The sequence below is a fragment of the Pomacea canaliculata genome, linkage group LG1 (assembly GCF_003073045.1).
Source record: "Pomacea canaliculata isolate SZHN2017 linkage group LG1, ASM307304v1, whole genome shotgun sequence".
In the NCBI taxonomy this organism is placed as follows: domain Eukaryota; kingdom Metazoa; phylum Mollusca; class Gastropoda; order Architaenioglossa; family Ampullariidae; genus Pomacea; species Pomacea canaliculata.
Window position 1 is genome coordinate 26,058,022 of NC_037590.1, and position 12,463 is coordinate 26,070,484.

At 38.0% G+C, this 12,463-nt stretch overlaps 1 protein-coding gene across 4 annotated transcripts in view; it reads right to left on the minus strand.

Moving 5' to 3' along the window:
- Positions 1-12,463, minus strand: part of LOC112556439 (ADP-ribosylation factor-binding protein GGA1-like) — a 71,638-nt gene that overhangs the window by 23,735 nt on the left and 35,440 nt on the right. For 3 of the 4 annotated variants that reach the window (XM_025225470.1, XM_025225453.1, XM_025225478.1), the window contains 5 exons: positions 10,800-10,907; positions 6,367-6,480; positions 5,061-5,122; positions 3,715-3,916; positions 481-631 (listed from right to left, as the gene is read on the minus strand). In XM_025225470.1, the coding sequence (XP_025081255.1) occupies positions 481-631; positions 3,715-3,916; positions 5,061-5,122; positions 6,367-6,480; positions 10,800-10,907 (637 nt within the window). The remainder of the gene's footprint in view (positions 1-480; positions 632-3,714; positions 3,917-5,060; positions 5,123-6,366; positions 6,481-10,799; positions 10,908-12,463) is intronic. The other variant, XM_025225462.1, reaches the window with a different exon arrangement.

Below are 12,463 nucleotides of genomic sequence, written 5' to 3' on the forward strand. Positions count from 1 at the left end.
CCTCTCTTTGCTAGTTTCTCTTCTGCTTTTAACACAGTGCAACCTCACTTGTTAGAATAGTCTAGTTGTAGACTTCCAGCTATCCCACAACTCTCTAGATCCTGGAGAAGCAGCAAAGAGTCTCCATCAACAGTCTTCTTTCAGACATTGTTGTCACCTGTACGGGTTCTCCTCAAGGCTTAGCTGTAACTGCCCTTGTGGATTAATAAGGTTGTATTGTAATGATTGGATATGTCAAGTTAAAGGCCACAAAAAAGAAAAGAGTAGCATCTGGTCAATACTGGAAAGATCTTGGGGCAGTTTTTGCTCCCAATCTTGGGCTAATATTGCAACAAAGTAAATAAAAGTAAAATAAGTAAAACACCAATATTAGACCAATACTGAAATGCATGCAACAAATGAGTTCTTTAAAAAGTGCAGTTCTCTTTAACAGTACAGACAGAACCAGCCTATTAAATATGCACAATGTGCACAGCCTACCCTGTAGCAGAAGAAATCAAATCTTTTGAGTATTTTTTCTCCAAATATGCTTTGCCCAGTGGATCCAAATCAGCCATTGGTGATACATTTGCTGTTGTGGTAAGTGATACTCTGCACTGTGCTGCTGATGTGTTTGATGTAAATGAAGTTCCTGTAAGTTAAACAATTTAAAAGTTAACATGAACACTGTCAATTAACATTTGCTTTCATGTTTTAACATTTAAGAGCTAGTCCTCTTTCAGTGAAAAATATTGTAATATCAGTTGATGTCAACTTTTGTGACAGGACAATGACTCATCCTATGTAAAAAGTCTTAAAACATGCAAGACCTTTTCAACAAGGCAATGTAATCAATATTCAAGACACGTTCCCCAATTACCCCCTGTTCTCGCTGCAACCAGGGAAAGAGCATAATACTTTATTGTAACAATTCATTAATAAGCTTTATATCCTGAGAAATGGCAAGGTTCCATATTGAATATTCTGACAGAAATGAAAATTCACAATAGAGAAATAATTTTTTCAATTCACAAATACATTTCTTGAAACTTAGCATAGAAAGTGTATACAAATACACGATTATTATTCCTTCTGTTCTTTAAAAACTTCAAATTGATATTTATGGCATCATTCACAGACCATACAGGTTGGTTGGGTGTGTTTTATGCAACACCAGCAACTAAGCCTATACCATGGTGACATAACATAAACTTATTTTTAAAAGTTTAGGGGCAAGTTCGCCAGGTGATATAATCACAGAATCTTAGTCAATAAAAGCCAATACAAGAAACAAGAATAACGTAAAAAGGTGAGCAAAGTGTAAAAAAAAAGGTTGTGGCCGAAAAGGCCAGCAACAAATCAAACCCCCCAAAAAATCAAAAATCAAAAAACAAAACATAAAAAAACTTAAATCTTAAAATAGAGCCCAATCCTTCTTAAAAAATATCTGCTGATGGGGCAGACTTAAACAAGGAAAACAAAGACGCTATATAAAAAAAATTGCTTAGGAGGATGTAACATGGAATCGTTGCCAACGTCCTTTACCTCAAAATTAAAACTAGAACTACGGAAGAGGTAGGTGAAACAGAGTGTGAAAGATAGGCCAATCTGCCTTAGTCAGATTCCACCTGCCATTATAAAAATTATTGCCCTACTCCAGAGTAGTTCAAAATTGTAAAATTATAGGAAAGTGATTGCTGTCGCACAGGTCATCATGTACAGTCTACTTAAAATCTAATATCAGTGCTGGGCTGAACACTGAAAAATCAACTCCTGACATTGTGCTACTGTATGGTCAACAAAAGGTATTAAAGTCGTTCAAAAAAAAAGAGATCACTTTCCATAAAAAAAGATCCCAACAACTCTTCCCTGATGTCAGTCGAGGCCCTGCTCCACAAGGGGTGGTTCCCATTAAAGTCCAGCAAAAGAAGAATGGGAGCAGGAAGTTGGGTTAAAAAACCATCAAGGTCCTGTCGGGATATCCAAGCAGGAGAGGACGATAGACACAGCAAAAAGTGACAGTCTTGTCTAGGATAACCTGGGCTACAACAGTTTGAAAAGGAGTGAAAAGTGGTATCTCGCTAAACAAAAGGTGGGAGCGAATGAGAAGAGCAGTCCTACCTGAAGGGACTTCAGTCTGAGAATCCTGACGTAAAACTCGAAAACCTTTAAGGAAAAGATGGTAGAAGGTAGGAGAAGAGTCTCCTGTAGTGCTATAATATCAGGAGAGAAACGAGATGTTAGGCATTAAGAGTTCTTTAAAGTTGGTTTGGATCCCTCAACAGTTCCACTAAAGGATTGTTAACATATTTATCTGTGCAGAAAAGATGCTGACCACCTCACAAAAGTAGAAGGAGAAGGCAGGGGATGGTGGGATGGGAAAGGTAATGTTTATCGCTCATCCCATCCATCCCCGCATAGGAGAAGTCCAGCTAAAGAGGTGTGTTGGTATGATGGGCTGTAACCCATCAGGGACCTCAACCTCCAGGATCCCATCCTCCTCCGACACAGGTTGCCCTGCACGGCAAATGCAGGGGGCCTAAAGGAGGCCATAGAGAGAAACTCTGTCAAAAGAAAGGCATGATGAGAGAAAGAAGGCAGGAGAGAGACCACTGAAGACAGAAGATAGGAAACATGAAACTTAAGTGCAACAGGGAGATGTTTGTTTAGAAAAAAATATAGATGAAAGGGCCAGGTAAGAAAGAAAAAGTATAACAAAAAGGGGTGGGCCAGCTTAGTCACCCAGCCAGAGAGAAGTTGGGTGTTCACCCCCGGCACGAGAAGCCAGGCCCATGGGGGCTCTTCAGAGATGGAGACCAGATTGACCTCAGTCATAGCCTTCTAGCAAAATTAGGGAATTTCATGACCAGCCAATTGATTGGTGTGGGCCACATCAATTAGGAGAAGTTTGGGCCAAAGAGGTGTGTTGGTATGATGGGGTACAACCCATCAGGGAGCTCAAACTCCCAGGTTGCCAAGCACAGCAAATACAGGGGGCCTAAAGGAGGCCTAAAAGAGACCAATGGGAAAGAAAGTGTGATGGGAAAAGGACAGGAGAAAGACCAGTATAGACAAAAGATAAGAAAGATAAATCTGTAGGATAAATAGGGCAACGTTTGTAGCAAAAATGTATAAGTGAAACGACAGGTAAGAGACAAAAAAGAATAGTAGACATGCGCCAGCTCAGTCCCATAGCCAGAGAGAGGCTGGGTGTTCACCCCAGCACAGAAAAGCCAGACCTACTGTTGGCAAGTTACTTCTAAGCTTAACTCTTCCTATACATAGATGTGAATGCCTTCACAGCTACAGCTCAGCTGCGTCAATTTTGTTTGTATTGAATGAGTTAATAAGTCTGAAGTCTTGACTATATACCATGTGATGATCTTACAAAGAAAAAAAGATGCTTATAATTTTGGAGCACTTTGTTTGCTAATATCAAAATTTAGGAGAAAATATGGTTTGATTTTGGAGAAGTATTAAAGAAAACATGGGAAAAATAGTCCACTTCATGATTGTAGAAATAAAAAATATTAAGTCCAACAAGCAAGATTTTTGGATTACAAAAGAAAGATTTTGGAGCATCGTGTTTTAAGTTTGCTTTTTTTAAACCCAATGATCTTTATAGCATTCTTTTCTCCAACTTCACTTATAACTTCTGACACAACTTCTCCAGAATTCTTCATTCAAATGTCACTTCTTTAGTTAATACCATTTTGACTAAGCTTGACACCTGACCTGGAAATATGGTGAAAGGAGAAAAATCTTTTGTTATAAAATGGTCTTCCTGTTGCTGAACTGTTGATTGTCGAGTGACAGCAGAACCTGATTGCTGTAAGGTATATGACGATATCCCTGTCAACGGCACTTGTATTCCTGTACCTCCCATCCTTAGATCCTGGGGAATGACGGATGCAGCACCTGGTGCTCCAATGGCCTGGTGGACAAACAAGATTACATAGCAATAGTTAATATAATTTCGTTAAAACAAAACTACACACTCTTCTTGGCAAACAGACGGGTTTGATATGTGGAGATTCTGCAGTTGCTGCACTTTGTTCTTGTGAACTAGTTGTTTTTCTGTGTAACTCATAATGTTTATGTCAACTGCAAGGAGTGGGTACCATAGGGAGTCTCAGTTATTTGAGTTTTAACTAAAATATCTGGGAATTAAGAACTTCCCAACACTAAATGAAGGTGAAAAAAATATCCAGAACATTCAATAATAAAAAACCAGGAAGAACTCTTACAGAGATAAATGATAAAAAATTGAGGAAAATATGGTTACCTTGTAGAGTTCTTAAATTCTTTTAAAAGGAGAAGGAACATTTTTAAGATTATCATCAAATAAGGGCTTTAATATGGCTAGCTTATCTGTCACAAGAACGGCATGATGAGAAAAAGACATGCAAACTCTTGGCGAGACTTACCTATTAAGACCACTCTTAATTATGACCTGATTTTGGCAAGTCTTAATAATGATACTAAGGTGTATCTGTAAAGACTTGCATATTATTTTTTGCTGCAATATTCTCGAAGCAATCCCATTCATTGCTCCAGTCGCTGGCCGTTGTTTATAAGTTTTTGTGAAATGATGTAGATGAAACAGATTTAACATGTTATTTGCAAATAGGAGCAAGATTTATAGCACCTGAAGACTACAGGTGGAAATAGCTGAAATTAGATGATAGGCAGATGTTGAAGAACCTGTATCAAACCTAACTGGATCTTAAAGCCCAACTTGTTATTGGACTGTACAAGTGCTGGATCATTTGGTTATTAAATTATTTGGCTTTTAATGGCTATACTAAAGAGGAAACACAATTAAAAATAGATAGTTTATGGTTAATTTTGTGCAAACCATTACCAATTAATTATAAAAAAATACATAAAAGGCTCTCACATTAATCTGTTTAAGGAAACAGCAAATTAAAGCCCAAGACACAATGTGATACCCTCTGAAACTTAACTGCATTATCAAGAATAATAGACATAACATCATTACATAAAGTCCACTCTCTACATAAGTGATCTAGAATGAATCTAAAAATAAAAAGACAGCTAGTTGTATTCTTTTAACTTACCTGTGACCCAAACAGGTCACTGAGCTCATGCAAAGAACTTGAACCTGAGGCATCATCTAAACCTGTAGATAGATTACAAGTATGTTTATAATAAATCTATATATTATATTATGCTTAAATAATCGTGTTAAATTTTCACTTAACTTATAATGCCATGAGATTCTAGGCTGGTTTTATGCCATACCAGCTATGATAGGATTTAACATTGCTAATACCATTAATACACTTGTTAATATTACCATTTATGATACTGTCACTGAAAAGGAGATGACAGATGAAATAAATGTGTAAAATATTAAAATATGTAACATCAGAAGTATATTTTTCTAGCTAATAAAAGCTAATGACATAGAAAAGTATACTGGGTGAGCCATTTTAAAGTAGCCTGCCTCATATACTATGCTCGGACAAAGCATCCTACTTTTAAGTAGCCTATCCTGCATCTAAGAACGGAGTAATCTTCAAGCTGAAGATATGTAAAAATGAGAGGTGCTAAGCACTACTTGGGAGAAAACACTTTTGATTCATCATGACTGAGCATTTCATGATCGCTGTAACTATGGATTTTGGGCATGACTGGCACAGCTCTTGCTTGTTTATTGTTTTACACTGCAACAGCAATGAATGCCATTTCAGAGTGAAAAAAGGTCCATTAAAAATATTTACTTAAACTGCAAAAAAAACCAACAAAACCTCCCATATGATATATTAATCCAATGAAGCAAGGTATAACTGTTTCTGTTTTGCGCCATGCCAGCAACAAAGCCATATTACTGCGAGAAACGTTAATGGTAAATAAAAAGGTTGAGACCCCAAGTGATATAATAACTTTAAACTCCAGGATCCTAGTTTTCCCCAAGGACACATAACCCACCACCAAGATGCTCTCTTGGGACCATAATTATGGATTAGGTACTTCAGTGTGAACCCCAGTCCAGCTAGGATCCTAGGATTACTTCAGCACTCGCAGCAACTATTCCTTCATTATCTGCCTTATGAAGGATTAGAAATGACTGTCAAATGCAGTCTCAACAACCTAGATCTTAAGGGTTTATATGTGACATATATAATAATATTTACTTTTACCATTTTCTCCACCAACCATTGATTTCAATGTCTTAATTATAAAAAAAAAATATGCAAACACTTTCATTTCATACATACAGATGCACATATACAAACATTAATATAAAAATACATGCCAAGAATAAACTTAAGTTAAAATATTTGCATAAACTTCAGGGTACTAATATAATCATAGCTTTTTCCTTCAAAATTACTGGAAAAATGTACAAGCACACAATACCTAGGTTCTGAAAGTTATTCTGCAACAAAGCTGAAGCACCAGAAGCCAAAACACTCTGAACCTGTGTTTGGCAAGGGGGAGCATATTCAAATCCCAGGTCCAAGAGTGTAGTGTCTGCAAATTATTAGATTTTTTCAATTGTTGCAATGGTAGGTAACAAGAAGGCAAAACTAAAAAAAAAAAAAAAGTCAGATAACTTCAAATAAAAAGGACAAAAGAGCTATCAACAATAAAAGAAATGGGTAAGATAATATGTGAATGCAAAAGAAGCAAGAGAAAGGCTATAATGAGGTTTGGTTTTTAGAAATCTATACATTGACAACGTCGCATAAACATATCTTACACAACATTCACCCCCTTGAAGTAATATTTCTATGAACACTTCATGAACATTTATAAAAAAAATTTGTTTACACAACTGCAGACAATATATGCAAAAAGTGGTTGAGTGATGGCATTTTATGACATGCCAGTTTTGATGGCTATGTCACAGTGGTAAAATACCATGATAGCAATCCTGTTTAATTAAAAGGTTCAACTTAATTAACTATGCCTAACAGTACACCAACATCACGGGTGGAAAACAAGCAAACGTTGAGCGAGGATGTGCTCCAAGGCAAGACAGAGAGAGTTTTACAGAGAAAAATGGAACAGGTGTATATTCATCAGGTATACTGAAGATGCCTCCTGCAGCTAGCACATTATGACACATCAGAGATTATAGATAAAACAAAAACCAGGATATTCAGAAAGTATCGCCTGATGACACCAGGGACAGATAAATTCACTGATGTCATCTTTTTAAAAAGGCAAAGGTTGGTTCGTTGGTTTGTGTTTTATGCCAAGCCAGCAACAAAGACTATATCACCACAAAAGATAAAAGTTTTGATTGAAATGGTGAAAAACAAGACTTTATTGTTTGCTTGTTTGTTAGTTTTATGCTGTGCAAGCAACTAAGGCTACGTCATGGTGAGAGAAAGTAATGTTACATAAAAAAAAAAGGTTAAAACACAAAGATCCCAATTGATATGATAGCATTCTTAACAACAAAAGACAACACAAGGTTGATTGGTTGGTTGTGTTCTGCCCCCATGACCAAGGTTTTCGTGCCACGCAAGTTTTCTTGTCTGTTTAAAAATTTAACAAGCCTCAGCTCTACTGGATTTAAAACTTATCATATTTTAAGGAACGGGGTGGCGGAAGGCAAGGTGCTGGACCCTATTCCGAGCATGCTGGGGCACCCTGCACTCTTTGGTAAACCACAAGACATGTGATCGGCTATTTTGATGACTCCACCCAGGAATTGTCTCCAAAGTGGCTTCATTAAAATTGAGGTAACAAGCTTAACAGGATGTAAGATGACAGTCTGGAATGATACAGAGACTAATGGTCATTTTGCAATAACTGCCGAGTAGGAAATGGAGCCTACAATAGAAAATGCTCCTGCGGAGCCATCCACTACATAACAGTGAGAACTGGCATAAGAGACACTGCCTCTTCCTTCCACTTTGGGCAGTCTCTGGAAGAAGCAAAGTGAGACCTGTCACAATAAGCAGACTTGACGCTTGAGGAATAATCAGTTGGAGCATGGCCAGTACTGCCGCAGCAAAAAGTAGTGGGCTTGGGACTTACAAAAGCTAGCCCCATGACCATAATGCTGACAGTTGAAGAAGGCAACGGTGGAGGTATAAAGAGTTTAACCCTCAAATACCCAACCTCAATAAAGTCAGGTATTTTAGGCAGGTGGAAAGTAAGAAATAAAGAGTTTGTATGTATTGACTTTCCATCCTTCTGAAGGGTGACTCTGCACTGCTGACATCCCCTGGGATGCCAGTTCTGATTTGATGTCAAGCTCTGACATCCTGGTAAGGTCAGGGCAACAAATGACCCCTTTCGAAGAGTTGAGGGATATGTGGGGTGTTACTTTTATGGGTCAGTTGATGAACTGTTTTCCGTCCCATTGAAGCAGTGCCTCACTTGCTGTCTGATTTGCGCACTGGATAAGGAATTGTACAAAGCACAAACGTCTAATAGCAGAAAAGCTGGGAGAATGTTCTTAAACCCTTTTACTATTACAAAAGGAGAGAGGGACAAGAGCGGCTGAGCCAGCTATGTACCCTCTACTACAAGAAAACAAGGCCAGGCCCTCCAACATGCTTTCTCGCGCTCTCTTACCTCATCCTCACTATCTGAAAATTCATCCTCTCATACATGTTTTCCCATGTTTGTTTTTGCCATAATGAAAGGAATATGGTTTGTTCCTAATATTCACCACCAACCATGGAGTCCAACAAGAGGATGTGAACGAGCAGTACCACTTAAGGCATTTCCAGCTAGGTCGCACCAGGAATAGTTAAAGAATATACTTTGGCCTTCCAAGTAGGAAGACCAGATTGACTCCAGATGCAGCCTTCTAGCAAAGCTAGGGCAATACATGACCAGCTGGTCGAATGGTGTGGGCCACACCAACCTCCCTTAGTATGGTTTTTTTTTTTAACCTACATTGAAATTTATCAAACATGAATTGTCGTTAGAAATTAGCAGCATGTAACACTAACAGTCAAACACAGACAAAGTACACAAATAACAGCCTTGCAGGTGCGTCTAATGTGGTCGTGAGAGGATGGTGGCAGCTGCCTTTAAAGAAAGGGCAGCAAAAGCCTGCACACCATGATTTTCATTTTGTTTTAAAGTAGTTCAACCACTGATGTTGTGACACGGATCGGCAGAAATCAAACACGTTGCTGGCTTAGCATGTTTGGGTCCCCCTCTTCCCGCAAACAGTCCCATCTTAATCATAAATTCAGTTGCTCAGTGTCTGCTAGCACAAAAGGTTGCAGTTTTTATGCAGTAAGTAAGTATTGTAGCAGCTGAACATGATGTGTGACAAGAAAAAAAGATTGGTGGATAGTGAGTATTGAAAATTCAACAAGTGGACAACACAATATTTTTTCAAAGATGTTGGAGATAAAGCTGTGTGCTTAATTTTTCAAGAAGGCATTGCAGTTTTCAAAGAGCACAATCTGAAATCCATCAAGCATGTTGCAATGAACTTTCTGAAGAAGCAATGGGAGTAAAGTCAGACCAATTGGTTGAACAGCATAAAAAGCAACAAAATATTTTTACCCAACAGAGCAAAACCCATCGGGCGGATTAAAAAAAAAGAGTTTTAATGTGGCATATAATATTACAAAAGAGAACAGGGTGCTTGCGGACAGTGAGTTCCTCAAGAAGTGCATGCTTTATGTGGTCAAAATCGTGTTTCTAGAGAACAAGAGGGACTTTGAGAATATTAGCTTATCAGGAAAACAGCGACTCGCTGAACAGAGCACATGGAACATGATTTGCTAGAATAGCTGGTGGATAAGTGCGAGCGCTTTGGTATTCACTTGCATTGGATGAAAGCTCTGATGTAACTGATACTGCACAGCTATTTATTTTTATCCATGGTGCTTATGATGACTTTGATATAACCCAGGAACTGCTTTTGATGGAGTCATTAAAAGACACTAAAACAGGCCAGAATTTGCCTATGAAAGTAAGTAAAAAGAAGCATCAGGAAGTATGGACTTCCATGGGGAAAATTGGGAAGTATCACTACTAATGGATCTCCAAACGCTTTGGGAATTTCAGAAAACTGGAAAGTAAGCTGAAAATATTGTCAAATCCATTTACTGTGGATGGGGAATGTGCAACATGAACTGACTGATTTACAGTGCAACATACTGAAAGATTTTTTTAATCCAAAAAACGTCCAGTTCTTCAAATTGTTAAAGACACGATTCCAAACTTAAAAGAATTTGCCAAAAGAATGTTTTGCGAATTGCCACATCGGAAACACAGCCAGATTTTAAAAAGGCTCATGATCAAATTCACCTTCCACATTAAATTTGTTAAGTGAACACAAAATGGATATTTGTTTTCACCCCTTTTTCACTAGGTTTGTTGTATAGTCACATGGCTTTGGTTTTTGGTATGTTACGGCATACCGAATAGTTTAGAATTTTGAGACTGGCCCATTAAAAATATCTGTGGCCACCCCAGGGTAAGGAAGATAAAATAAAAGGAGAAATGGGTGGATCAACTCTCATCTGGCATAAGAAGCCAGGGCCATGGGGAGAAAATAACAGAAGGTGGTGGTGGTGGTGGTGGTGATGGTGGTGGTGGGGGGGGGTTGTTGGTAGATTGGTTGTGTTTTAGAGAACCCCTGAGTTAAAGCTAAAGGAAACAATCTATATTATTATTATATTATTATATTATCAGGAAACAATCTATATTATTATTATTAGCCAGGGTTAGGATTACATTTAAATTTATTTAAATAAGTAATGAAATATATGTTTCACTTACATTGTTCCCTTGTGATTTCAATGGAAAAAAATTGGTTTAACTGTGGCAGTTACATGACATACATTGTTAAGTAAACCAAATACCTCTGGTGGTTCCATGAGCAACTCCATCTTCTTCCCCAACACCTTGGACACGAGACATATACATTGTCATTGCTCTTGTAACAGCATCATTAACTTTCAGGATCTCATCTGAAACATGGGTAAAACAAGTTTACAGAAACAATTTATTTAATTAGTTAATATTTTAGCAATGAATAAGTGATAATGGTTCTGGCTCCTTGGCATGAATGACACACGGTGTAGCATGCTGAAGATGAAAAATAGCACAGAAGGTGTGGTTTTCAGAGTAAGCTGTTGAATTTTCCACTGTGCCAGCAACTAAGGTTATATCAAGGCAAGAGAAAAGTTCTATGACAGTGAAAGGAGGAGAAACAAGACCCCCTGGTAATACAACATCACTAACAATATACACCAACAAAAACAAAAAAGGACAATATAAAAGGGTAAGTAATGTGTTGAAAAAAGTCTGTTGTAGCTTAACAGGTCATTAAACCATTGTCTGTAAATAAAACCTAAACCTTAAATCCAATGGTAAATCTATACCATTTTCAAAAAATGAAAAAAACCACGTCTGAAGGTGGAAAGGATTTACACAAGGAAAACAAACAGCTGTAAAAAAAATTGCTTGCACTCTAGATGTTGGTTGATTGAGATTAACATTTTGCCAGCATCTAATGCTATGTCATGACTAGAGATCATTACTACTTCAAAAGGGTGTTAGTTGGACTTTCACACCATGTCAGCAACTACAGCTATCTCAAGGTTTGTTGTTTTGTTTTTTAAAACAGAGAAAAATTATTTCAAAAGAAATTATATCATCCTCCCTCAACATGAGTCACCTTGCAAGGCAACACAGGGGGCCTAAAGGAGGCCACGGAGAAAAAAATGTCAAAAGAAAGTCATGATGAGAAAAGAAAACAAACATGGGGACTATATGATGCTAGCAGCATCAGTCAACTAGCCTAGCAACTATCCCAGTGACCAAGGGATTTAGCGTGGCATTGGCAGAAAGCCATGGGGAGGGAGTTTAGTTAGGCAGACTAATGCTTTCCAAGCCATTTAGTGGGAATCTGTGTATGAGGACAGACCTCCAAAATATTAGCTATACCTTTATAACCTAAGGGAAGTCCTGAGTCAACATCTTTTGTACTGAAGGATAGCACTGAAATAATTTTTTTCCCTGGAGAATTCACCATAACAGGGTTGCTCTGCAAGTTGTGAACCACAGTGGAGTTGTTTGATTTTAATATATTAATTCATCATTTTGGGTGAACAGCAGCGTTAATGAATCGCCCATCTTGGTTCTTTTTGGATATAATTTGCTTGGGATATAACCTGTTTGGATGCACTTGGATATATATATATAACTCGCTGATTATCAGCTCTGCTGCACCTCCATATTGTCAGTTCATTTGTTTGGATATAATCCATCAGTCGTAAGTTCATGGCAACGCCTGTGACGATGATCCACTCCCTTGAATAACTCTGTGATGTCAGTTCATCATCTTGGGTGAACTGCTGTATTAACCATTCACCCATTTTGGATAATCTGATTATCGTCCATGAGTACATCTGTGCTGATGATTCATCGTCTTGGATGTAATGCTGTGATCATTGATTCAGCAGATCTCTGTACCGGTGGCGCATCAGTATCACCTGACTGCTTATCCCGGATTACCCAATCA